This window comes from Dendroctonus ponderosae, unplaced genomic scaffold (assembly GCF_020466585.1).
Source record: "Dendroctonus ponderosae isolate FM_Combo_2020 unplaced genomic scaffold, Dpon_F_20191213v2 Dpon_F_20191213_6, whole genome shotgun sequence".
NCBI lineage: Eukaryota > Metazoa > Arthropoda > Insecta > Coleoptera > Curculionidae > Dendroctonus > Dendroctonus ponderosae.
The window spans coordinates 9,594,040-9,621,568 of record NW_026018814.1 but is presented as its reverse complement, the minus strand read 5'-3'; the positions used below and the strand labels follow the sequence as shown (position 1 = coordinate 9,621,568).

At 33.0% G+C, this 27,529-nt stretch overlaps 2 protein-coding genes across 3 annotated transcripts in view; one reads left to right on the top strand and one right to left on the bottom strand.

Annotated features, from left to right (window-relative positions):
* LOC109544996 (hemicentin-1) overlaps positions 1-27,529 on the top strand; it is a 114,143-nt gene that overhangs the window by 57,050 nt on the left and 29,564 nt on the right. The window contains exons 4-5 of the mRNA XM_019915459.2: positions 14,788-15,018; positions 16,940-17,091. Coding sequence (XP_019771018.2) covers positions 14,788-15,018; positions 16,940-17,091 — 383 coding nt within the window. The remainder of the gene's footprint in view (positions 1-14,787; positions 15,019-16,939; positions 17,092-27,529) is intronic.
* On the bottom strand, positions 17,526-26,553 carry LOC109544998 (FGGY carbohydrate kinase domain-containing protein). Of its 2 annotated transcripts, XM_019915460.2 has the most exons (11): positions 26,462-26,553; positions 26,121-26,412; positions 25,475-25,586; positions 25,105-25,345; positions 24,913-25,040; positions 24,646-24,828; positions 21,435-21,642; positions 20,065-20,215; positions 19,847-19,921; positions 19,056-19,236; positions 17,526-17,787 (listed from the first exon to the last, which is right to left on the bottom strand). In XM_019915460.2, exons 1-11 carry the CDS (start codon positions 26,482-26,484, stop codon positions 17,579-17,581), a joined length of 1,803 nt encoding a protein of 600 aa, XP_019771019.2. In that variant the 5' UTR covers positions 26,485-26,553; the 3' UTR covers positions 17,526-17,578. The 2 variants fall into 2 exon arrangements, with proteins under 2 accessions (XP_019771019.2, XP_048523193.1); XM_048667236.1 differs by lacking the exon at positions 17,526-17,787 and having other exon boundaries at positions 19,062-19,231.

Genomic DNA, 27,529 nt, shown 5'->3' with positions numbered 1-27,529 from the left:
TGAAAAAACAATCCTAGGAATAATTTATATGGCAATACAACGTTTGCCGGGTCAGCTGGTTCGCTATAATTTTCACAAACGGTAACGGTATATAATTTCACAAGTTCGAAGAAGGAACTATATGTAGAAATGTAACAAGATTGTACAGTACAAGCTGAATAATTACAACATAGAAATAGGTTAAAAGATTAATAAAGCTGCAATAAGGGTTGTTTTTCTATATTTAATATCCGATACTACGTGAGTAATCCAGTGGAAAATCCAAAATTAATAAACTTTTACATCCCCCATACACCTACAGCTCTCACTTCAAAATCTATTTTAAAAATCCCTGATACAAATTGGATGAAATCTCTGACCCGATTCTGAGATCCGTTAAAAATTTTCTCCATGAATCTCCGTTCCATCGCTGAAATTTTTTAATCCGACAGTGTTCGGCAACTAATGAAGCGGGAAAATGAGTTTTTTTCTATTTAAGAACCAATTACTTGTTTACTGAAAAGTTTCCGATAAAATATGGAAGGGAGCAGATTCACTTTTTTGCTGAAGAGCTATGGCGCCTTATATAGCAGTAGATTAAAAAACTTTTCAAGATGTTTAAGGCAATATTCAATGTCAAATATAAAAGGGTTTAATGTGAAATTTGCCAATAATTGGGGCTCTGTAGGTACAGGGGGAAATGAATAAGTCCAAATCTTAAAGATCCATTCGAATGTCTTACTTTTACTGTTTTAGGTTCTAAACCATAGAAATTTATTGTGCATGTTTCTGAGTAAAACGTGTGGAAATAAGAAAGTAAGTCAAGCGGTCGTATTAAGAGAGCCTGTTTGCCGAATTAATCAATCTGCTCAGAGCCACCCGGCAAAATCAAGATATTTACCACTTTATCTTTGAGTTCGATGAGAAATGAAAATAATTGTTCGGTAGACGTCTAATTAAACGCCTTAATCGATTTCTTTGTGCCGGAGCTTTATCAATTATTGCTCACATTGTGCTCTACAATTAGAAGAAAACTTTTCTGCCGCTCCGGGGAAGTTAACATTTTTCTCGAAAGATAAATGTTTATTGTTGTCGATTCAACTGTGTGGTAGTTGAAATTTTACGTAGTGCAATTGAATAATGCTTTTCGTATCAGCAAATATTGCGATACACTAATTGAAAATGTTCAACTGTGATTTGATAGATATATTAAATTATTTCAAAAATGTTAAACTTTTCCTTCAGTTAATCAAAAACAAAGTTGGCATAAAAATTTCTAACTGTTCAAAAAATTCACTAGAAAATGTTTCTCTGCATGAAAATTTTTGTCTGAATTTACTGTGTACCAATCTACTATAAATATTTGCCGAGTTAGGGTGGAACTCACCTGGGTATTCGTATCTGGAACTTCATTTTGTTTTCTTTCGTACTAACGGGACAGCGGTTCGGGAATAGCTAAGAACAGTTGAACTTCGAAAGCCGCCAAAAAGAAAGAACACATAAGGAAAATATTTCAGTTAAAAACGTATTTAGGATTTATTACTGCAGATATCTACACTGACAAAACGGGCGGAACTCACTATCTTGCTACGAAATGGATCTTAAAAATCTTAAAAATTGAGCAAAACCATGATGCATTTTATCACGAAATAAACCCATGTTAGGTAATTTTGAGCTAAAATAAATTGTTAACAGCGCTCTAAGCTCTTGGTTGTTCTCAGAGTTTCTTTGTTGGAATCTACCAAAAATTATTCAGGTTCAAAAATGCAGCATAAACCTGAATGATACTCAGCAAACACCTTGAACCAAGAGCCGGAGCCAAAATTGAGTTTTGCGCCTATCATTTCAATTGGAACAACTATCAACTTAAGTAAAATGTTATTTTTGCAATACTTTCAGGAAAAATTAAGTTGTGTACTTATTCTAACGATTTTCAGGTACGCTTTCCATCACATCTTCTATTTAGCTTTAAAGTAATAACATCAATTGAACTCAGCTTAGTTCAACTAACCGTTCGCATTTTCTGGAATTGTTTTCATCGTAAATTATATTTCCCGAACCACCATCTATGTACTTCTAAGATGAGATATATCCAATAGCAAATAGCCGTAATTCGAAATGTCAGTTCGAACTAAAGGATTTAACGGTTTGCTGGGTTTTCAATTATCCAGGATATTGTCTTAATAAAATAAAGAGCTCCCTGAGAACGTCTAGGTATTTTTTTAATTAACTTTTGTATTTTCTTGCTCTCGAAATGTACTCGCCGTCCAAACTAGATCGGGTACGATAATTTGATTGCGAAAATTGCTTCATTATTATTTCAATAGTAAAAGAGTTGAAGCTGCTTGATTATTCTGTGCAAGCACTTGTACCGGATATCACAAAAGTGATCGATGATGTTTAAGGAGGTTGTTTTGCCTCAAACTGTGCTGGAAAGTTTTAATGGAGATAACGAAAGCCTAGAAGAAGATGGACATTCCATCTAAACTTCTATAGAACAAAATTATTTATATACGGTTAAACAATAAAAATCTGAAAGCTGTTGTCGCATTTAAATAGCGGCTGCCATAAATTCACTTCGCTTCGAACTTAATTAAATAAAATTAAAACGTTAACACAATATTGTGTTTATACGGTTCTATTTCCATTTTCTAAACCGGTCGAACTCTATGAATTCAATATTTTTTCATTTATATAGAAGGTACGATTAAAATTGGAAACTCATACAACTTTTTTACGGTCTAATACCGTTTATTCTGAGATAATTTGCACAAAAATCAAAAGATTTTCCTGACAAAAAATATAATTAAATATCTGAGGAGTTTGCAGAGGCTTAATAATTTTTCAATTATCGCTGGTATTGTCTTATGAAATTTAAGCGCGCTTTAAGAATATCTTCTTACTTTTGTTCAACATATTTTTTTAATTAAGTCTTGTAATTTTCAGTAGGCTGTAAAAGGTCCCCAAACGCCGGGCTTTATCAAAAGAACTTTTATACATCTGAAACCTTTTTTATCGGTGCTGAAAGGGTAAACTAATTACAGGGAGGAGTTAACGATAAGAGTTTGTTTTAGCAGACCAAAGAAATTTTAAAGGGTGGGTTATTTGAATTTATGTCGATGAAATTTGTTACTTTAAAGTTTATTTGCAAATGGCACTTTAAAAAAAACGCAGAAACTTTTCTGTTAAGAACCGCTGAAGTAATATACCGATAATTATATTGGAGTTCCTGGAACTGAGCATTATTTGCCGGTTTAATGCCAAAGCGAAAATATTTCAAAATAATCAATCGGAGAAACATTTAGAAATATATCCAACACATCGTATGTTTGTTTTACACGAATAAAGTTTGCGCAAGCATTCAATTGCACTAGTGATATAAGTGTATTAAAGCGTGCGATTATTGGTTGAAATGGGAAATAATAGCTAATTTAATTATAAATAAACCAGCAGAAACATCCAGTATAAGACAAAACGACTTGACACTAGTGTAAATTTCATGTTTTCATGCCAGATTTATTTAATAGAAGCCAACACTGTGTTCAGTTGTTTGTGTTCGGCACTTTTTCCGTTTTGCTCTTGTGCCAACAAGTTGCAGGATTTATCGTGGCAAACAAACTAACCGAAAAAGTGGCTGATAGTGAAACCCGTTCGTCCCTGTCGGTGCTTGACCAAGACCCATGGTAAATATTGAGAATGGTCGCATGCAAACTATTGCACAAAGGTCAAAAGCACAAAAGTTATAAAACTTTTGAGCTTTTTGTTGAAATATTCATTTGAAAGTTGCTTTTGTGGAATATGAGGCTTCTGCCTATTTTCATTCCACTTTGCTATAAATCAATTTGATTGCTAATTAACTTTAGAGTTAAAGCCAATAGTAGCAGTTTAATTAGGATAATACAACTAGATAAATAAAAATTAGCAGATTTGCAGGTACCTTCCGTAAAGCCGTCAGTATCAGGCAAAATTCCTCACCAACAGAATGCCATTATTTTATATTTCAAATATGGGCTAAAGCAAAAGCTTATAGTCCAAATTGGAAAATAGCTTAGCTAAGATAAAATTTAATTTATTGCGTTCATCATGAGCATTTCAATGTTTCTTGAAGGCACCAAACTATCCTATTCTCTATTTACGTTCCGCTTAGAAATTAGCTCTCATTTTCTTGCGGCTTGGAAATATATAAATTGCAAAGTTTCGTTCCGTAGTATTTTATGCCCGTAATATCCGTTGTCTTGTGGAACGGTCGGGCCTTTCCAAGAAATCTGCATTATGAATAAAAATAAAATAACAGACTGGCATTTGTAATATCATACTTAAAGAAACGATTATTGTGTCTGATGTTCCGAAATTGAATTTCAACTGAATGACGAATCTATTGTTCTTAAATAAAGATTGAAGCATATTTCTTGAGCTTTTTTAGAAGAAAAGTTTTTTAAATGAGTATTGTCCAATGCATTCTAAAGTACTGTACGGCTGCCGTGTTTATAACGCTTAAAGAATAAACCTTTCGCAATTCCTAGCTGGAGCTGAGAAGACTCGAAACTTCTCCAACGTAACAACCTCGAGCAAACACTTTGAATTCAATCAAAATACCTACTTCTGAATACTCATATTCGAAAGTTAGGATAAAAATTAAAACGGGGCAAAAACCTCCAGGACTCCTTTAAGAAACATATACTCATCTAACAAGACTGACCCAGTCTGTAATATGATTAATATTGACAATTTTTACCAAATTATTTGACTTTTGCCTAATGCAGACGTCCAAACTTAGACTAAACAAAAACAAATATATTTTCAAGCGTTGTAGCAAGAGTTCTAAGCTCCTGTGTGTTTGTTAAAGACTGTTTGTTGGAATAGTTTAAGTTCGAAAGTCCAAGTGAAGAACTACTTTCAACACATAGGATACAAACAAGATCGCTGCTTCCTATTGAGCGTTTACAACGGCCTCAGTTCCACTGATCGGCTTCCTGAGGACCTCTTAATTCATGGTTAGATGATTTTGAGCATTTGACCTAACGAAAATCCCATTATATCTATAATTCCACCTCATCCACCAGTTCACAGCTTTTAGATTTTGCCGATAACAGTTTCATTTATCAAAGCGCAAACAATGACACAAAACTGGCGTAAGCGTATTTGCAATTCAAGATATCTGGTTTCTATTATGCGGTTCTAAGACAACCAGAGCGAGATCGTAGAAGTGAAAATGCTACCCAGATAACGTGTTAGTTCAATTTAATACCTTCAAGTCTCACAGCGATATTGTTTTCGTACGAATAATTCCATTTCTCATGAAAGATAAAACCACTTTCAAGCTCGACGTGAAGCTGTATGCAACACATTTATATGTTCGTTTCCCATTTTCTTTAATTTTAGATTCACTAAATCGACACAAAGGTGTGATGTTGAAGGTTGCGGTAGAAGTCAGCACATTCATCTGCATGATTTGCGCTAGCTGTAGTGATTATTATTTGGGCCACATTTGCTTACAAATAGGAAAACTATATACCTACTGAATCCGATACTGATCACAGTGGCGTGAATGAAAAAATCGCTTCATGTGCAGCAAAGCTATTTTCTCTTAATGTCTGGCTGTCGTTTATTCTAATGGTCAGAACGTACTGAATCAAAACTAAAGAGCAAACTTGTTTTTATTGCACTTCGGGAAAGCTATATTTTGTGAAATCGAGAACAAAGATTTAAGACTAAAACATTTAGTTTTACCATCGACATATTAAAATTAAAATTACACTCGACTAATCTATCGAAAATGACAGGTGAAACTTGCGTTGAAATTTCAGAACAATCAACTGTAGAGTGGATTAAAGAATGGAATAAAACAAAAGTGAACGTATGAAGACAAGTCAATTTTCTTTGGACAAAGTTGGGTACATATTCAAAAGCCTCGACTGACAGACGATCATCAAAATTGATGAAAACCTATAAAATGTTTAAATAAATATTTAGACGGGTGACCTATTTGTATACAGCTTTAGATATTTTTACACTACTAGTCAATGATTACAAATCCACGTGCTTTGTTCACATACATACAGTCGATGCTGATATAAAAATGGATGAACAGTAGACCAGATGAGTTTGCGCGAATGTCCTTTAATCAAGCATATGATCAAAAAATGTTCCATCATTTGCCAAACAATGTCTAGTATTTCAGTCAATTATTTGATGCTCATACCTATTAACGGACACTAAAAATATAAAACGTCCTGTCTTTTCAAATGAAATAATTATTGATATCTAAAATCAGTTTATAATAAACTAGTATATTCAATTACTTTTAGTTGAGTATCCTCTTTTAAATCACTTTCCTGAAATTTACTTTCATAGCTCCAATGCTTCTGGTTTTAGTATACACTGCTATAATCATTGTGCAGAATAAATTTAAATATTTGCCAAAGTACACTTAATTACTTCCCTTAACACATTATCCAAAGCTAGCGAACATTCACATCATAAATAACTACCGTCATTTATTGAATCCCAAAGTTTTCTGAATATATGATATGCACCTTCCACTTCCATGAGCTACAGGAAATCTATTTTCCACAGTTTGTAGCAGGAATGCCCATTCCTGTGAAACAGCCAATAATGCTAATGACACAAATCACCGAATTTTTGGTCTGAAACGTGAAAGTTACATTTGCTCCAATGTACACGAGCAGGAAATTCGGCAAACAAACTCCAAACTTTAGATATCTGGTACATATTATACGGATTTACTGCAAACAAGCGGGAAAGTGTAGAAGTGAGAATGTTACACAGATGACAAGTTAGTTCAATTTAATCCATCGTACGTCGGCAAAGATGTTACAGAGCCTGAAATGCTTCGTACAATACTTCATGTAACTGTATTTCCGAAAAGCTAATGGGCTTTAACGTTCCCTAAATTAATTCCTACCGTAACGGTGATGGCAGGGACTTAAATTTCGAAGCGAATGTTCTCACTTTGCTATTTAGTTTGTACTGATTAATAGCAATAATAATAAATATGGAAAACCAGTTCTATTTAGAGTCGCTTTTTTTGACTTTTAGTCTAACCGACAAAGTGAGTTAACTAATTATCACATCTCAATCGGCTTCAAATATTTATACCCATTTAGTAATTGCACACAGAACTATTCGCAAATCTGAATCAAGAATAGTTACCAGAGAAAAGTTACACAAATAAACAACAGAACTTCACGCGAAAATATTTTTTGTTCAGTTACATCCTCAATGCCTATCCGTTTTCAGTTAATTACGGTAGTCTGAAAAAAATGCTGTTCTAGATCAAACTGCCAAATATTCCCACTTCACCTCAAATATTTCCACTTGCAGCTGTAGAACTGAAATTTATTTTCCAGTTACTGGCAACATTTATGAACTCTGAATGGCAATTAAATTTATGAAGCTGCTTTGAACTTGGCTTGTGTTTTAGCTCACTGAAAATCCCAAGTATTCAGTTTAGATGTGATTTTTTTGTTTATCTAACTTTTAATATGTGAGACTATGAAGCTCTATTTTAATATGTGCATCATTTTTGAGGCTTTAAAAGCTGTATAAGTTGTTTATTTTAATTTAGGCATATAACTCAGTCAAAAATACTTTGTGTACTTCAAGGAACCTTAAATAGGTACAATTAAGCTCTCTCAACACTAGTGCCAGAAATATGTCTCAAATGAATAAAAGTGTTTAAAAGCCATAATTTATTTTCGTCAAGTGACACAACCTCAGTTTAACGGGTGATTCCAGTTTATTTGTTTTTATAACAGTTTATTTGTTGCACGATTCTGTCCCAGTAAAACCTATTGTGTTCTTAATGGAAAAACCCGATAATGCCATTAAATTGATGGAAAGGGTATGTATGCTATGAAAATATATGTACAATATAATTTCAGGAGAATCGCTTTAAAGCAAAACGTGTTTCGATTTGAATAAGGCACTTACATTCTGCAGATATTCTACAATAGAATCTCGGGGGACTTTTCCACCTCCAGTTTAAGCGATTCGCTTTTCATGGTTTTTGGACCCTTAGCGTGAGGTTTCTTTAGAAATGCTGAAATGTCGGGGGATAACAATTTTTGTAGCATGTGCTGTGTATTGTTTTTGCACGCTATGTGATTCTATTTGTGTCAAATTAATCATAAAGTGTGGTGGGGTTATAGAAGCTAATGCATTTGATCGAATTTCACATAACTTCACGGGAATGGGATGAAACATTCTTGACGTTACTGAACTGCATTTGGAGCTTTCGTGTCTAATTTTCACTCTAATATACAAATTAGTACTTGCACGCGACTCATGTTGATGCACGCATTAATGGCACACATTATAAAATCAAATATTCAGTACCAAATTGAGTTAATTTGAAAACGCTTATGCGTAATAGAAAGTTGATTAAGTGCTCCCAGTATTTTGATGGCCACACTCTATTCGAAAACTGAAACAGCATTTCAACATAATGCTTTCAGCTGGTTCAGCAAGTTTAATCAGTTTCTATACTATTTGAGTACATGCATGTATTAAATAGTTAGTTTGACACGAGTTCATAAACCCTTTATGACCAGTCTGGTATATGTTGCCTCTGCAGGACCGCGGATCAAACTTTGTAAGTCCATTTAATCCTAGCGAGAGCCAGCAGTTTGCATCTCAGCTAGGAACCTTGTTTTACACCATTAAATCAGAATGGCAAATACGCGGAGAGACCTTTCCCGACGATCTCATTTTTGGTTTATATTTGGGCACATTTTTCACTCAAACATCCCACCGATATTGTAAACGACAGCTGGAAGTTAATGCTAATGCAAATTAAAATCTAATTACTGGCAACTGCAATACCGAAAGATATTTGTAAGCCAATAAAGTATTTTTCGATTAGACGGAAGTTTCAGTTGATTTAACTAGAAAGCTAGTTCCGTCAACAGACTTATTTTAGAAATAGTTTTATGCGGCATAAAGGGAGTTGAATTTTAAATAAATTCTCTCTAAATTCTTTCCTAAAGTTCCATTGCTGTCAGTAACATCTTCTCCCAATGGATATGTTGAAAAGAAAACATTTGCTTAAATCTACCTTTGGGAGTTTTCCGTATAGAAAAGAATGCTGGAAATAGGAATGATGTTCTTTTCAGCATCACTTTTGTTAAATAAAACAATATATACCAAGTAGCATTAAACATAGGAACAGTATGAAGTTTCTGTATAATTAGTTTCAACATTTGTGCCATAAAATAAAATGATAATAGGCCAAATGCAGTGAATAGTGGCATAAACCAATTTATGTGCAAGTCTAAATAGGAGAAATATTGGAGTAAATGTCTTGAATATTTTGTGGACACACTCATATAAAGCTAATAAAATTCTGACGTGAAAGGCTTCGCGTGGAAAGTTTAAACTTCAGTAGAAATTAAAAGCACTAAAAACGTAAAAAGCGTGTAACCTCTATACTTTTTTTAATTGAAGGGAATAGAAGGGCTTTCGATTTTTTTGCATGGTCTTCCTAAATTTGGCGTTTAATTATAATTTGCTGCTCCCAGTCCTCAAGTTAGATGTTCAATTTTGCACTCCTTACGCATTTGAATTCTTCCACTGGATTAAGGACATTTTTTGAGCCCCAATAGAAACAAAGCATATATCCAACTTTTGTCCCACATTCATTCACAATACTGTTAGCGGTTAGGCAAGCTAAGGGTCGGCTTTGAAAGGCTTTTAACCCATTTGTGCCAGACGATTTCGAAAGAAATCTAAGTGATTTATATGTTTGGAAACAGTATTTTGTTTTCCTTGATTGATGTCTTTCATTATTGGAAGGATGTGGATATCAAGAAAATATGAGAAGCATTTAGTGAAACCCCCAACTTTCTCGGTCAATAGACAGTTTTAAATTTGTTTTTGCGTACCACTTTAACTCTAAAGTAATTTTAGATTGAATGCAATAAAATAATATAATCGAGTAAAAAAGAGTGAAAATAGATTAAATGACTTCGTTTGTACTGTTCATGTGAGGAAGTATATTTTTGCCTTCAATATACCTAGAATAAAAATTTATGTTTTTGCGAATAAAAATAAATACATATATTTTGGACAGATAGAAAGTTTATTGCTTAATCATTGCTTTTTATCCGGTTTCGCCATTTCTCTAGATAGATTCTTATCAATTATTATTTAGAGCTTTAGGGTGCAAATTTTGAATCGATCCCGGGTGAACAGCGGAAAGAGGATGCTTAAGGAAACATCAGTAAGATGGCAAGATTACAAGAGGGTTACAAGGAAGTCGATAAGGGTCAAAACAGCTTTCTTGGCTAGCATGTTGGTTGGCATCCTTTCGAGAGCTCGCAAATATTCGATCGGGTGTTCCGAAAAGAAAAATTTAGAAAATATACTACTTTGAGTGAAATATCCGCACTACGATCAAATCGCTTTACATGTCTTTAAAGCCAGCAAATTTCTGGTCAGTGCTAGAAATATCATGTCTATTTTTCAACTGCCATTCTAACGTACATATAGAATATGAAAATTTTGTTTCAATATGTTTCAAGAGTAGCAATAGTAAATTTAATGCATTTATATTTAAAGGTTATTTATTTTATTGATGGAAGCAATAATCAAAGGCTAAAGCCGCTTGTTATTCAGAAGCGTATTCGGTACCTTTTCAACATTGGTTAATTTGTTTAATTTGTTAATTTTAAAAGTTTCAGAAAATTGGATGTTTTAAACTCTCAATCTTCCAATTTATTTAAATACACTTTTTGCTATTTATGTTTATTATTAGTTCTTATTTTCAACTGCTGTTTTAAAAAGATTTGTTACCTTGCTCTGATTGACAAAGCACTGAAGTTTAGAAATTATTAAAATCCGCTGAAGCAAAAAAGTTTCATCGGTTTACTAATATTGTTTGCTCACTTGCCCATTATTAAAATCACCGAAAAATTTCCGGCTTAAAATTTAAACACTCAAAAGAAGTTTCTGGCTTTGGCTAATATGTTTATTTAGCTACGCAAAGTTTACATCATGTGTAAATTTTAAGGTACGTTGGTTCAATTAGCTAATACAATGGTCGTATTATATTTCTCTTTCAAAAACAGACGTTCTAGTAATCCAGACTTCCGTTTGCCGCTTTTGTGTTCCATTTAACTATATTAATAACTTCTTGCGTCGAGGGTATAGAGCCAACTTACCCATATAAGGTCTTGAAATATGCTGCCTTACGTGCTTTACAATTTACATTAGAAACTCTGTAAAGCACACGTTTACGTTTGAATATTCTTGAAAATCATTATTGTGGAAAATAGACGATTGTGTTTGAAGTACTTTTCCACTGGAGCTGCTATTAGCCTATAGAAAAAGAATCTTACACGATATTTTAAGCTAGATTGAAACTCTCCGGATTAAGTTTATTGATACTATCAACATAGTATTTTCCAGGACTTGTAATACTTCAATACATTGAACTAAACGTTAGTAAGCTTGTAGAGTTTCGTATATTAACAAAAACTTAATCCATACTGCTCGTGCATACAATTTCAGATGCCCCAAAAGATCCTTTTCAAAGGTTCTGTTTCCAAGGTTCATTTGTTATCTATGGTTTGGGCTTTGGCCTTTGGCGATAATCCTGAACCGATAAGAGTCATAAAAGTGGAGTCCAAAAACCACGAAAGTAACGAACTATCGCAATAAAAATGCGGAAGAAACGAAATGGAAAACGAGTGGCGTAAAGTCGATAGGGTAAATTTTAAATATATAGGCCGATGTCTAAATGTTTGTCCTAAGACTTCCATGCTATATTTGAATCATAAACTATTATTTAATTTAAATGTGCCATTAAAAAAAATCGATTTATTTTTTGTGTATGTGACATAGTTTAAAGAGAAAATTTATTATTTTCTGTTTAATGAGCAAAACTAAAATTAAATGCCAACAGTGAATAAATGTTTATATTTTAGATGTACGATTGAAATGTATTTTACTTTAGTTGAGCAACATTCAAATTTGGAAAAAAAATCATTTTTATTTGCAATTAAAAATTTGTAAACCGATTTTTTAAATAGTGTTCTATGTACTGATCATTTGAAATGTCTCTCAAAAACAAGACCTTGGCCAATTTTTTTTAGTTGACGCGAAATAGGGTTGAATTTATTGAATATAGTAAAATTTATTTAATTTTAATTTGTCGTCAACTTAAACATGTAAAAACTAATCGATTTTCCGGAGTTTTATTATAATAAGTTCATATGTAACATTCAACAAAGGTATTTTTCAAAATAACCTGCGCCATTAAATCCAACTTGTAGGGCAATGCATCACTTCGGAAAGCCGCATGAAACGACAGGCTTTTCCTAAACCAACAGAAAATAAATTGAAATACTTACATATCTAAACAGGCGGAAACATATTGAAAAAGTTCTCTTAGGTGTGTATATGACCCTAAATAAAACTTTCAGCGTAGTCAGCGTTAACTTTTTGTTTGGAAGTAGAACACTTATTTGGCTATAGAATGCCAAAAAAGAAAGTTATTAAAGCAACAAAAAGGAATATGTAAAAAATGCAATTGAGCATTAAATATTATTAGTAAACTTTTTCACTTTGTATGGTTGACTGTTGAAAGTGCTCATCAGGTTATGTCTAAAGAAATTCTTATAAAATATATTCTGCATGTGCTTCATATTAATTTTTGAATAGCATTTATTAAGAATTACGAATTGTTGTATAAACAGATTCAGCGTTGCAAAAAATATTTTTGAACTAGCCCATTAAAAAAATTTTCCCATTCTGGTGTCCGTCTACAATTATCTATACTGGCAGTTCTTGGAGAAGATTTTCTTTCAGGATTATTATTATTGCTTGAGTAGAGCGTAACAATATCTACAGTGAGTGCCACTTTTCATCAGCACTTGATATTTTTTTGATTTAAGCAAAGCACTAACTAGAAACAGGCCGTTTGAGTTTTTAAATTTCCATTAACAGGCCAATATGCGATAAAAAAACGTTTGCAGTTAAGCTAGTTGCTATAAAATTAGGGACCTGTCAGTTTTCTAGTCTAAACATGTTTCAAATATTACTAACATATCGAGCGTTAGCGTACGCTATTTAAGCAAACGCAATTATATATGATTTCTTATTTCATATTGTACCTGCATAAACTCATAAGTTATTTGATACCGATGATATATGCTGTATCATTCCTAAATTATTTTTTTAATAGGCTCATGTTTCGCAGAGTGATTCACGTAATGTATCTTTAGTGTCTTCTATTCCCGGCACCATCATTAGTTGTATCAAAAATAATTAGTAAAAAAGTCCTGCAACATGTTACCATAAGCGGGCCTAATTGATATACATCCTACCTACATCATAAAAACTATGCTCGAACAAATGAGCGATATATTTCACTTAGTAGTCAGTAGTCAGTTAATTCTGATATAAAATGAAACATTCCAAAAGGAAACTTTTTTAAAGATTAACAAGAAATTGTTGCAAAGAAAATAATCCAAATCAGGGATTTGAAGCACTTAGAATTTTATTTTCTGTTGGATTATAAATTTATATTAAAAACAGTCACACATTTATTTATAAAATATTAATTTTTAAGCTTTTTTTTAGTCCTAAAACATCATGTTCCTTACAGGTTCTCGAATATCCATTAATATCCATTAAATCCATTTTTTCAATCAAATAAAATGTCAGCTCAATTTTAAAAGTAAATTAAATGTTGTTGCATAAAAAGTATATTTAAAAAACTAAATAACCTTTCAACGACTTAGGGCTTATAAAGAGTGGAAAACGAAATATCGAGTTGATCTTCCAGTTGTATCTCACAATAGGAAAACACATTTGAAAAAATAAAGCCTTATATTAGCTGGAAAGTCCAAACGAACATCAGATTGGCTCGCTCGGACTGGGTGTTTTTTGCTTTCGAAAACAATTTATTACGTATAAATCTGAGATATTGTCGGGCGCACTATCTCGAAAAGTTTTCTGTTTCGAACAGCGTTTTATACTTGAATTTATTGCTTCAAAAGAAATCTAAATCATTTACCGTAACGTGTACAAATTCAACACATACATTTCTCGGACAGCACAGATAGATCATGTAAGGGTTTAGGAATAGCGTAATATTGTCAACGCCAAACTTATTTCTTCACATTTTTCTGGATTAGTGAGGATTCTCGGAATTCGTTATATCAATTCTACCTTTTTAAGCTTGTTCCGACTAGATGACCATCCAGATACAAACAAATCCCTGAACACGGACATGACTATATGCAAAGCCGATTTTTAAGCCGTTTAGCATTGTCCAGTCCAATCTAGAATGGTGCTCAAAATAAATCTAGAGTTTCCTAAGTATGTACGATGTGTGTGCGACAAAAAAATGGTTCTTTTTAAACCCTAATGAGGAAAATGTTAACAAAATGCAATTTCATATTGTCCGATTATATTCACATAATTCAAGTGATTACCGTCGGGACTATTGTGACAAACCCAGTATCATTAAGTTGAGTTAAAAATTTATTAGGTTTTTTTATAGAAAACGGTCTTGATGTCTCCTTGAAGTCTGGAAATCAATTATACAATATTAGACGTGAATATTTTCATTCTAGCTGGGGATTATTTTGAAATTATCATGCAATTTAAGGGTCCTTTCATATCATTTAGAGTAAAGTTTTTGGCCAAACTTCCTTCACAATATCTAGTTGTTCAGAAAATAATTCGAACTTGGTAAACGCTTTCAGATAAGCCAATAATGAAATGACTTCTACAATGTATATTATCAAACTGAACGGAGTCTAAAAATTATTTCTGTTTTAGGAAAACCGCCACCAAAAATTATCTGGTTGATTAATGATCAGCCGGTGGTAAATGGCACCAATATCGGTGTCTCTTCAACTATTGTATTTCCAAATAACTCCAGAGTGGTGAGCAGTGAGTTGAGAATAGCAAACCTAAGCAGAAAAGACGTCCACTCAGAACTAACGTGTCAAGCATCAAACAACAACAGATCGCAACCACATGCAGCTACTCTACATGTCGATATGAACTGTAAGTCTTGATATATTTTACCAAACTTTTGTAAAAGACCCCAACAAAAAACACTAGATCCAAACAAAGGCACCTGTATTTTATAATATATAAGTATCAGATAATGGCCAGCACAAATATTTCGTCTGCACAAATTATTCTAGAATGGGGAGCTTAGTATGATTGATTACTAAAAAGGCAAAGTAACTATTGGTTTGCTTCCCAACCAAAACAGGACATCATGACATTTTCAATGCATTTGAAATTAACTGTTAACGGATGCAGGCCCTTTCCAAACTTCCGGCAAATTTACATCATCTGCTCATTCGGGAAAAAGTGAGTAATTGAATGCGGAAGCGGAAAAAAGAAGAATCAGCTCGAGTACGCTTCAATCAAAACGCCCCTTTTAAAAAATCCATGGCTGGTTGTGATGTATGTGAAAGATTATTGTTACGGTTCGCAATTGAAACGTATTGTTTATTTACGTTTGCTTCTGGTGCTCAATGGACAAAATTTAATCAGATCCAATAACCATACCAAATTCTAGTTGATTCTCATAGCATTAGCGATTGTGTATTTTCGTGTAAAAAAGCTTCAATAGTTATTCTTGCATTATTAGTAAACTTAAAAAAAGTTTCGTACGACGCGACCACCAAGATCATTTTTGGAATCATTAATGAGAAAATTTTCATAGTTTCAAAGCGTAGAGTATCCATGCTAATTTTTATCTAGTAAGACTCCACTAACACTAATTATGTATCTTCCCCGTAATAAATAATGAAATGAAACACTTGGAGCAAAAGTTACCGAAAGAAAGTCATAAAACTGAAAGACCGTATCTAGTTCGTTAAAAGACCCATAAAAACCACAATAATTTGTCTCTAACTTCGAACATCACTGTGCACTAAGCACTTGGAATATTAAATCATCCCGATAAAAAGTCGCCATTTTACGTAGCGCAAATTTATCTGTCTGCTTCTCTAATTGAGTTTTTTAACAGTTGGGGCGTTATCGTGACTAACTAAAAGCTTCTTTGGTGCTCAAAAACTGTTAATGACATCGAATCTTGTTACTATTCAGGAATGGTCGAAATATGTCTCTTAGGAACTGATAAAACGTATGTCTAAAGTGCGATTTTGTAAACTTTAGATGGCCTAATAAAATAATTATAAATTAAGACGCTCAGTAAATCAAAAGCATTGGAGTGACTTTTCAGAACATGTTGTTAATCAAAATTCAAAGCTGTTCAAGAAAATATTGGCAAATACAGAGAGACTGAAAAAGATTCCTTTCAACGTGGCAAAATCTGATTTTAAACAATCAATTAAATAAAATAAAATAAATGTTTTAGGCATTTAATAATAAAACACAATTTCTGAATAAGTATAAAAACCAATTTATATGAAGTAGGTAATAAAGTCAAAATGCTACTAAAATAGTCATTTTTGCAATTACTCTGATTTTTTCTGATTTTTCGTTGAAATTTTGATGAAAATTCCCGACGGTAATTTTATTTATTGCATTAAGTAATTTGAAATCATACCAGGTACTAAAACCAATTTAACTTTTTATTGGTTTTGCCGCAAAATACTTCTTAAAGTAGATTATCTTTCCAGGAATGAACACTATAAATATGAATAAAAGAAAACGATGTTCCTTTATTATTCTGCGTTCCAGAATGCTCTCCGAGAGAAAATGTTTATTTTATGGTTTTCGGGTACAATAAAATTGCTGTAATGTGCAATGTAGCATAGTATCTTGTATACGTTTTCCGAACAAATTCTTTCCATACATTAACTTTATGAGAATTGTTCGTTTACAACTTCAAGTGCAAACTTGAATTGATTTTAATGACGATCAATTGGGTCTAAAATGCGGTCAGTTTCATAAATCTGCATTGAGGTGTGGAAAGTTTACACAATGAAACAATGTTTTTTTTCAGTTGGTCCTTTAGATGCAGTTTTGGGATTTACGAAACAGCCACTTTCAGCTGGAAGGAGATACGAACTTCGGTGTAATAGTACAGGATCAAGACCGCCGGCCACTATAACATGGTGGAAAAACGGTCAACGACTTGAAAGAAGCAAAGATTTGGTAAGTTCAAACGAGTTAAAAGCTTGATTGGTTTAATGCCAATTTAAACTAAAGGTATTGAACCATTAAGCTAACATGTTCTTAAGAAATGTTTCTTAACCACTTTTATTGTGACTTTTCTTCGTAAATTTTTAGTTTAAATTTTTGAGCTAATAAACGTGTAGCAAATAAGAAAACGTGGTGTCTTACTATTAGCCTGAATATAAAAATATACAGCACTTCAAATCTAATTGTGATGAAATGTTACAGATTTTTTTTAAATTAGGATCGAAATTCTGGCCAAGTCGTCATTAATAACGTGTGCTTCAATGTTTGAATATTGAGCCACATTGCATTATCAATGGAAATTCCTCATTGAACGTTGTTAAAATCCCAATTTTTTTCATTTTGAAATGAATCAAAATTTTCACAATAATTGCAATAATGGGAGATAGTAATGGTTTCACATTTTAATTTGCCAGAACTTGAATTACAATCAGTGGTTACTTCAAATTTTGCAGTTGGAATTTTCTAAACCACCGCTCATAATTTTTCGGTACTGCAGTTGGTGATCGTACATTTTCAGGAAAACTTGATATTTTCGCTCGTGATAGCTGATTTCGTCCGCGTTTGTAGTTGGTAAAACTACTTGACCCATACCGCACATTTCTCGACTGGCATGACGAAAATCAGGAAAAGTTTTGGAGGCAACAGCAGCTGGAAATCCACAATATTGAAATATAGAAATAAAGAATTTCTGCATTTTTTTTACTACTCAATAGTGGAGAAAAACTTACAGATTTTGGCTCTAATCGAGATCTGAATGGAAATTATCAAAAATCCTAAATTGAAAGAGGAAAGTTGCAGGCAGTTTCCAATCTTCAAAATTTTGAATCTTATTCAAATTGACCCCACTCGGAATCAGTTTTCAAAAGTGGCACAGTACTTCCTCAAAATTTAACCCATTTAATAACATGTTTGTTAAAATATTTTTCAAAATGTACAAACAGAAAATTTATTCGAACTGGCAATAATAGCTTTCTATACAAATATGTCTGCAATTTACATAGAATATATGATCAACACTCTTTCTGAAGATAGGCATATTCAAATTTGCAGGTTTACATGCAGACAGCTTTGCAGCTTCAAGCACGTATATACACTTGCATGCTTTCGAGAAAACAAAACCTTTTATTCGGAAATCATGATATAAAAAGCTAAGGAAAAGCTTGAGGAAGTATTTAGAGGCCTGAAAAATTCAGAGTTTATTTATTGCCTGGAAACTATTTCAATTTTCGGGGAACAGAATATCTCAAAAGGATAATAATTAAAAAATTAATCCTTTTTCTGAAACAAGGGTGTATGAAATAATTTTACCCAAACTATAGAAGTACTTTTTGTTTATCTCAAAGAAGCAAACGTAATTTCTGAACCATTTTGCAAACAACTTCGTCTTTGAAAGTCTGAAGGAATGTTAGTTAATAGATTGTCGCGTACATCTTTCGCTTCTTTTCTAAATTGTGCAATTGTTGTGTTATTTTCAGACATTGCAGTTTGAGTAATTACTTGCCACCTTAGAACACTATCTGAACTTTGTTTAGCTTCATAGAAATTAGATCCCAACTAAGGCGCGCGATAATCTAACAATGATGGCAAGAAAAGCTGTTGTTCTCTGCAGTAAAACAATAGATTTAGTTTGTTGATGATAATGTTTTTCACTGGCCCTGTTCCTCAGATAAAAGTTAACTAGCTGAAATATCTTAATTGGATGAGATTATCTTCTGTTGTTATATCCCTGCAACTTTTATGTTTAATAAAGGAGAGAGCTTTGAAGCCATTTTCACTTCGGTCTTTATATACAATCGTACAATATTTTCCTTAATCTTTGGATGTTCGTGCGTAATTAAAGTAAAGTGTCGCAACTTTCAAGGAAGGATAGGCATTTTTCGGCCATCAGTTAAATTATTTTCAATATTTATACTGACCTAAAATAGCTGCTCCTATTAGTTTAGATCTCGGCTCTTGCGGACTTACAATGGGCATCTGGCAAACATCTTTCTGAAGATTAGCAAATAACGAATTTTGTCCAAGATCTCCCCCAATCAAGATGCATTTTATTTCGTGACCTTGCTGAGCCAGTCCACTCATAATATGTCTTGTGCTGTACTAAAATTAATGTATGTCTATACGGTTTGCACAGGCACTATTCGGTTTCCCATTTTCTCCTACTTTCAAGAATTGTCTATTTCAGGATTTAGCAGGCCACATTATCCAGAAAACTACTTGTTCTAGGCTCAAATTGATGCAATTTACGCTTTAGTTGTAACCCACTTAGAGTAGAAATAAAAGTACTTGGATCTAGGTGGGATTTCAGCTTAAATATCTTTATTTCTATTTCCGGTTAAGTTCTCCCAAGAAAGACGTAATTAATTATTTTGTTCGCGATAGATTTAAGTAGTATCCGAATTAAAGTTTAAAGCCCGTAACGCTGCTGCGTTTTACTTGTCGAGGTGTTTATTCCTTCATTGTCTACAAATAATTAAAACCTAATTTAAGACGACTGAACCTAGAAGCAATTTTATAATTGTTAAAATCGTAATTGCTATTATCCGGATATTCAATTCATTCATTGTGACAAATCGCATTAAAAGGGCAGTTTTTAGCAAATGATTTAAATTTAATTTTATTCCTTATACAAAATGCATGCAAATATTCAGGCAAAGGCATTCCTTCATTTAAAATTTACACTGATTATTCTACAAAAAATGTTTCTTACCGCTAAGCTCTGTATGGTTGCTAAGTACAAATAAGCCAACGATTCTAGGCTTGTTGTCAGGCTTAGGCCAGAAATCTACAAAGAATAGACGTATTTGATTTAATATTAGGAAAATGAAAATATTGTAACTGGAGATAACAAGGCCGCTGGATGAAATAATAAAAGCACATTTGGAATAAAAAATTAAAACACTTGAATCATAGACTCGCATGATTTACCATTCCTCTAATTGAGGGATCCGAAAGTGGACTCTTGTTTCCATCAAAATCAGGTATCACATGAATATCCTTTGTCAGAAATGATGTGGCGCTCAATTTCTTTTTCTGTGCCTTGATTTTCAAAATTTTGTTTAAATATGTGTACACGGACCTGTAACAATAATTAAAAAAGATATGTTGCGAGGCTCAGGAATTTTATTCAGTTTTGAATGCAAATAAAGAGAAAACCCTTTAGTTTGAACTTTCTGACCTTTTGTTCTTTTGTGCCGCCAATCTTTTTAAATTAAAATTTTAAATTAGTTTGACAATTATATAAAAATGTTTGCCGTGCCCAAGGGTCAGCAGGTTTATTTTATTCCTTGGAAAACATTTGGTTTTAATAATGTTTGCTGTGTGCTTTTAGCACTTAAATCTCCGAAATCAATTAAAAAAAAATCAGAACATTCCAAAAATGTGTATATTTTAAAACGCTCCGCCTGAAAAAGTTGTCAAACTTACAAAAAAATATGAACTGAAATAAGTTTTAGGAAAAAATATTATGTTTTCCAGCTCGGGATTAAACCTAAAAAGTTGTAAAAGTTCGTAAAGGTACGTGATTCAGATATCATCGCACATTAAGTTGTAATAAAATAGTTATTGATTCAATCTTTAGTATAAAATATTTTTGGGTGTCCAGCTTATTTCGTTTTCTTTTATTGAGATCGAACGAAACGTTTATTTCGATACGCATTTTGATGATTACTCGCTCTGCTTAATTAACTATTACTGAATGAAATGCAGCTGCTGATTTGTTATTAAAATTGTCTAAACAGATGGCTTGACTTCAACTAAATTGCATGTGATATTCTGCAGCCCCAAATCTTAGAATTCTTTCACAGTTCAAGCTATCTGGAACAGGAAATATTTATCGTTCACAACAGTTGCTTAAAATTATATTTTTCAGTCTGCTTTAGGGTACAATTTTTTGCTAAGTGCAAAATAAATGCTTTGCCTGAGACGATATTGAAAGACTGCTGTGTAAAAAGCTCCTTAGAAATTGAAATCCTGATTATCTGTGCTTAGTTTGTTCTGTTCACCCGTGCTCCGAATTGCGCACTTCATAAAAATTTAATCAAGAGACTTTATAAATACAGATTTTACAGACACTTTATGTAGGAAAATTAGGAAAACGACTATTTCTAAATACATTATCAGATTTTGTTACTAAAGACACCGTTAAGGCTTTTCTAGGGTGTATAGAAATCAGAATTGCGTATTTGTACAAAGCAGTAAAAATCGCCTATAAGTTTTGAAATTTCCTTAATTCGTCTGTTTCAAAGACGAAGGGAAAAACTCCACAAGCAAAAAAAAGGAATAATTTTTTCAATTACATGTGTCCAATTTGTTTTGTCATCTCCGGGGTGGCAGGATGTGCGGTGATGATATATTCGAGGGCACTCTCAGCAGTAGTCTGGCCTGCATGGTTCAACCACATGTTGGGAAACACGCTATCCCTGAATGGTCCGTTCACGCCCTTTACGAAATAGGGATCGCGGGATAACACGAAGTGTGAAGCAGCCCTTGTCCCGAAAACGATACCTGCAAATTAAATTGGTCGTAAAGTGTTTGCTGTTGTATGTTCTGCATAGGAATCCCATTAGATTTTCCACGGGTTATACCGCAAGTGCCTAAAAATTTGACGATAACTTCCATGGAAGCTTGTAGTTTATAATTGCACCAAATCGAGAAACTTGTAAGAGGCCTGAATTATGAAAAATAGTAAAAGTTGAGCTGCTTCGGCTTCCAAGGCTTTGGATTGAGCATCTAGTACTAACGAATTAAATTTATGCTGTTGCCAACGATATTTGCCGTTTAAAAGTCGATAAGTCAAGCCTCGTAATTTGATCTCTAATCTTTTAATGGCTTTTTGCATCTGCATAAAGCATGCATGAGTAACAACTAATGAAGAATAGAGCAACGCAAAGCAATTAAATTGGAATAAAAATGTATGCGCCAAAAGCAAATGCGTTCACTGAAGTAAAAATCTTGCGAGAACTTAAGTTGCTTGAGAAGAAACACTTACAGTAAAACATGTAGCAATAAATATATGGAAACCGTTATTGGAAAACTTACTTTTGGATAAGAAGGTTTAAAAATTTTAGTATAAAACTAGAATCTAATGAGAACTGTTTTAACTACAATTTAATTCTCAAACAAAATATAGGCCACAAAAAAGGGATTTATCTTTCTGCAGCAGCAATACTTCCAATAATAATTAAGCCGACGATACTAACGAATAGACCGTTTAATAATCACATTTTCAGATTTTATTATTATTATTTTCTGCCCAAAATAATCGAGTTTAATTTCCTATAAATACTCCGCTGATTCAAAATCGAAGAAATTATTTAGATTTTTATAATTCGTGTTATTTATAAATTTAATTTAACTACCAATGCAATGGTAGAAACATCGCATATTACGAGTTTTATCACAAAATTTAACAATGTAACTTTATAACTTTACTTTACATCAGCTTTTTGTTTGGAGAAAATTTCCATTTTGCGTCCCAATTTGGTGAAATCAATGTGATTTCTGGAGAAAATGGTATAAAAACGGCAATAAAGAAATGACAAGAAACGGTAGCGTTTTTTCAAAATATTACTTGACTCAGAACTCTTTCAAAAGTTAAAGATCAGGGGACCGGCGTGATATTTTAAATGAATTAGATGTCTAGTTCTGGTGCTTGAGACGATCAACTTTGAGTACTGTCTTTAGCAATTGCTGATAGATTTGATGATAATTTATGGTAGACGTTAGTGGTGTGTTTGTATACGTGTATGGATTTGCTACTTTAGATTGACCCCATTCAGAGTTTCCACAAAAGCAAACCAAAATTTATGCATGTTCAACATTGTTGAACACTTTTAGAACGATATAAACTATCCACAAATACGATGTAACGGTGATAACTCTAGCGAGAAATGTCTGAAAAGTTGCTTTTATGAGTGGTGGTTTGGTGCTATGCGTTTCATAAAAAAATCGGCAAAGTTCCAGAAATAGAAATGTTAGGTTTTAGCAAGTTTTGCCTTGTTTCATTTGTAATGTTTAGCGATAACGAAAAATTTCCAAAAATTTTTGGACATAAAATTGAAGTAGAATATTGCCAGATTCTTGGCTTTATAATACCAAAACTTCACGCTTTTTTGGCTACAAGTTACACAAGTAAGTTCTCCAAAAGCCTGTTTCTCTAATGGTATCACGTAAAACACGTACTAACAAACGGACATCACTTATTTGCAAAATAATTAAAGCAACCCCGAACGATTGGTCATTATGTCCAGATGTGTAAAAAATTGTCTTTGTCGTTGTAACTCTGCACTTTTACTAGAGGTTTCTTACAACTTCTATTTTATTTCTCTTCTATTCTAAGCTTCATGCTTTCGCCATCCTCCCATTTAAATTTCGGTTTATTGCAGCGATATATTTCTGTCTTTTTTTGCACATGATTAAATCAAAAGCAATAAATGTTATTGCTTTTTATTCTTTTATAATGTTATTGCTGCTACTAGTCTTCTATATACAACTGTTGCAACCCAAACCCCAACCTCTGCGGGATATAAACCATTTACAGTTTAATAACAATTTGTAAATTAATGTATGCGTTCTAAACTAAATTGAGCAGATAGAAGGAGAAACCATTTTCTCCCAAGTAAAATGATCAAAAGTTTAAACGAAATCTGAAGAAGAAGATATTCATTGTATGGTTACTTTTAATTGAAGCTTGCGAACGTGTCAGTTTCTTTTCGTAATTGTTCTCGTAACAGCCAGATAGTTTGGACGAAGATATTGTCTCTATTACGATATACATTTGATAGCGATTTTAATTATGATCTGCTTCATAGCGTTACTTAATTTTAGATCAGAAAAATTGTGCTGCTTGGATCTACTCAGTCATATGCATTAATTCCAATTTTTATTCAAAAATTCATCTATACAGAAACAAGAACAGAGGAAACTTACACATATGAATTGAAAATTCATTAATTGTTCCACTTTTTGGTCATTGATATTTTCAGGCATAACATATAATAAGCAAACTATAACTGCAAGAAAATATATGCATAATCTCATGTTGGTAGCAAAGTGTGCGCAATAAGATATCATTAATTAGATGTGCGAACTCGTGAACTAAACTAATATAGGTATAGCAGCTTTGTTTAGATTATAAAAGCAAACTTTAAAGAACGTCTAACTTTCGCGAAAACTTATTACGGAAGCGTGTGGTTTTATATGCTCTTGATAATGTTTTTAGAAAGGCAGGATTTTAAAGTAATTTGCAACATGGCAATTACGCAACCGATGTTTGTTAATGAATTTTGTTGTCAAAAACTTGATAGCTAAAATCAAAGTTTTGGATGAAAAGGGGAAAGTTTTCCAGGTGCATCGTACAGTAGCCTGATTCCTAACAAAGCTTGATTGACGGAAGCATATATGTATATAGCAGAGGGCTTTACTATATTTCAAACTCATCGGACTAGACTCAAAAAGCTTGCAATAATCTGCCAACGAAGAGTGGTGGTTCAGTTGTTCAATACTTACACATACGGTTAGTTATATCGTCAGCTATATTTTCAACTTTGCAACCTATTAAGCCTAAACATCCAGCCAAACCGTCTGGTATGCCGCTGGCAACAGGTAATTTCTCAGGTAAACCCATTTCTTTAGCAACTTTTTCTAAAAGCCCATCAGCAATCGGGGTTCCAGGACGTTGAACTACTGAGCCTGAATAGTAATATATTAGTAGAGCTATCTTGCATTCACTGACTCAAAGCAACAAAAGCAGGAAATTGACTACAAAAAATGTACCAATTTTTCTAAAATTATCTTCCGCCATTTCGGGAATGCCAATTTTTTCCATAAACTGGGCATTCCAGCCCTCATTTCCATTGACTGCAATTTCGTACGTCCATTGCGCAATTAATGTACCCGAAGACCTCATAACAAAACGACCATAATTGATTTTAATAATACCTAACGCAAACTGTGGTTACCTAGTACCTAACAAACGAGCCCGTAGCTTTCCACGTTAAAAAATCCGTGAGTTCAAAAAAATGCCCTACTTGATCCCAGCAATCTTCTTTTAAGTTATTTTTAAGCCACATCAGTTTCGATTCTTCCAGCCCGTGCAAAACTCTTTCGCCGAAATATTTCAATAATGCATGATGGGTTGCGTTGACTTTATCGGCTTCCAATGATGAACGAGTATCATAGTGAAATATAACATTTATATTAGGATCTCCTAAGAATTAAATAAACATTAACTTTTGTAATTTTGCGAAGCGATACAAATGTCTTTAGTTTTTTATTTATTTATTATAGTTTTAATCTATGTAATCGCAAATCAATTTTAAACGACGCTTACACTTACGGCTTGCGCTTGCAGTTAAAGGGTTTCTATTCGCATCAAGACACACTAATGCTGGAATGGCAATAAATCCTATTCCACGGATTTTATCTAAATTTTCTTGATCCGTAACTTTCTACATAAATTGAAGAGAAATTATTTTTAAGGATGTTTTACTGCAATGCCCACAATTCGCAACTAATTTTTAGCTGTAGATGCGTTATTTTTGTTGGCTTTACCAAGTTTGGAACCAAAATGGTTATTATCAATGCAAACTAAAGAAGATTTCTCTGTTTATGGCTCACGGAATCCGGTTGATTACATTAATAACCGCAAACACAAATGAAAAAATGATGCAACTACTTATTAGAAAAGCAATTGACTGCTAAAATAACGCTATTCAACACTGAATGTTCCTTCTCTAGTAATAAACCTTAAACCAAATATAACAACAAACAATTAACTGGCATGGATATATCGATTACTCAGCCTTCACTTAATGAAAATATGCTTTTGTCAATTGGACATTTTTAAACATTTTCGATATATGAAATCACCAGCTCAAAAATATTCTGCAAGACATTTATGGCATCAAAAATTTGTTACAGCTTTCGAAACATCTGAGATTAATAGAGTTTAAACCTGGTCAAACACATATCGATTTTCGTACCTCAATGCACTTGACCAAGGTATTCCATATACTCTCCGAAGATGCTTCACTAAACACCCCCTGGTGAAAAACTTTATAAGGCATCGCAGCAAGTTTCACAAGTTCCCCTTTAATCGAAACAAGTGCTGCCCTGCAATAGCCTGATCCAACATGAGCAGCCACAAGTTTAATCTCGTCGTTCTGAACCTGATCCTTATCCAAATGATCAGTTTCTGAACCTGATGCATAATATTTCTTATATCCATTTTGTATACGGCTGTGAATTTCACTTCTTGTTCCTGCAATTATACGCCTTTGACATTTTTTTCAAGCAAGTGTTTTATACGGGATGCCAAACATACCTGCTAAAGAACAAAAGCGCCATACTAAATATTATGTATATTAAAAATATTTTTTAGGCCATGAACAGCTGAAAATTATGTGACATGTTGACGTTGAGTTATTTGCTAGGTGGTCTGAGAATATTGGTGTTTACATTGATGGATTGTGCTGGTTTGAGAGAAGCTGAATTAATATCATTTTACACCAATATTCACACTTCTGTCTGATTAGAGAAGCCAGCTGTTTTTTCGTCAATCGAACTTGAAATAGGTTTCCACTGGAAGAACTTTTTAAGGCTCACATGTCCCTTAAGTATTATTACTATTATTTAAGTTAAATATATGCACATAATAGGAAAGTGCAACATATTGCTTATATTGAAAGATCAAATTAAATTTCTACGAAACTAGAAAACTTTATAGTTTTGCTATAGAAAACTCCAGTTTCTTACCTTATCGTCTGGAGAAGTCGAAAATTTGGGTATCAGAATAAATGGAAAAAGCACTTTTCTTTATTTGGAGATGTTCTAAAGAAACGAAATACTTTAGTTTAAATATTCATAATCTTCGAGCCGCAAGAGGCCATAAATTATTTCGTAGCGAATTGACGCTGTTTCCATAAAACATAATGAGATTTCCTAAAAATATTTACAAAAAGCTGGGAAACGCGAAAATCCAGTTTCCAAACCATGCCATAAAAGCATACCTTCTATCTGACTCGAGGTTTACATTAATTTTTAATTTGGATTATTTACTCGCAATACGACAATAAACATTGATAAATGTATCGATAAGATGTTAGAAGTCAACCTGATATTTGTTGAATGTGCCTGTTTTAGAATAATTAACTAAATATAATACTAGCTAATGATTCCAATTCTGAAATTCGTGTTCAATTTGAATATTGCCATAGCGAGCAAAGAAGAATGAAAGAACACTAGACGCTGCTTTGAAAGGTCTGAAATAAATTAAAATTGAACCAAAATGCTAAAAGAAAAATACATAAATTCAATACATACGTAATAGATAGGCGCCAAAGTAATATACAAATCAGGAATTTGTTTTTTAAATTTGGTACTACTTTTTGTT

Coding starts and splice junctions, on each gene's coding strand:
- LOC109544998 (XM_019915460.2), bottom strand. CDS start 26,484: ATGGCGCTTTTGTTCTTTAGCAG. Junction 25,041..25,104: donor GCTACGGGCTCGTTTGTTAG/GTACTAGGTAAC, acceptor TTTTGTTATGAG/GTCTTCGGGTACATTAATTG. Junction 17,788..19,055: donor AATAGGAGCAGCTATTTTAG/GTCAGTATAAAT, acceptor GTGGATTTCCAG/CTGCTGTTGCCTCCAAAACT.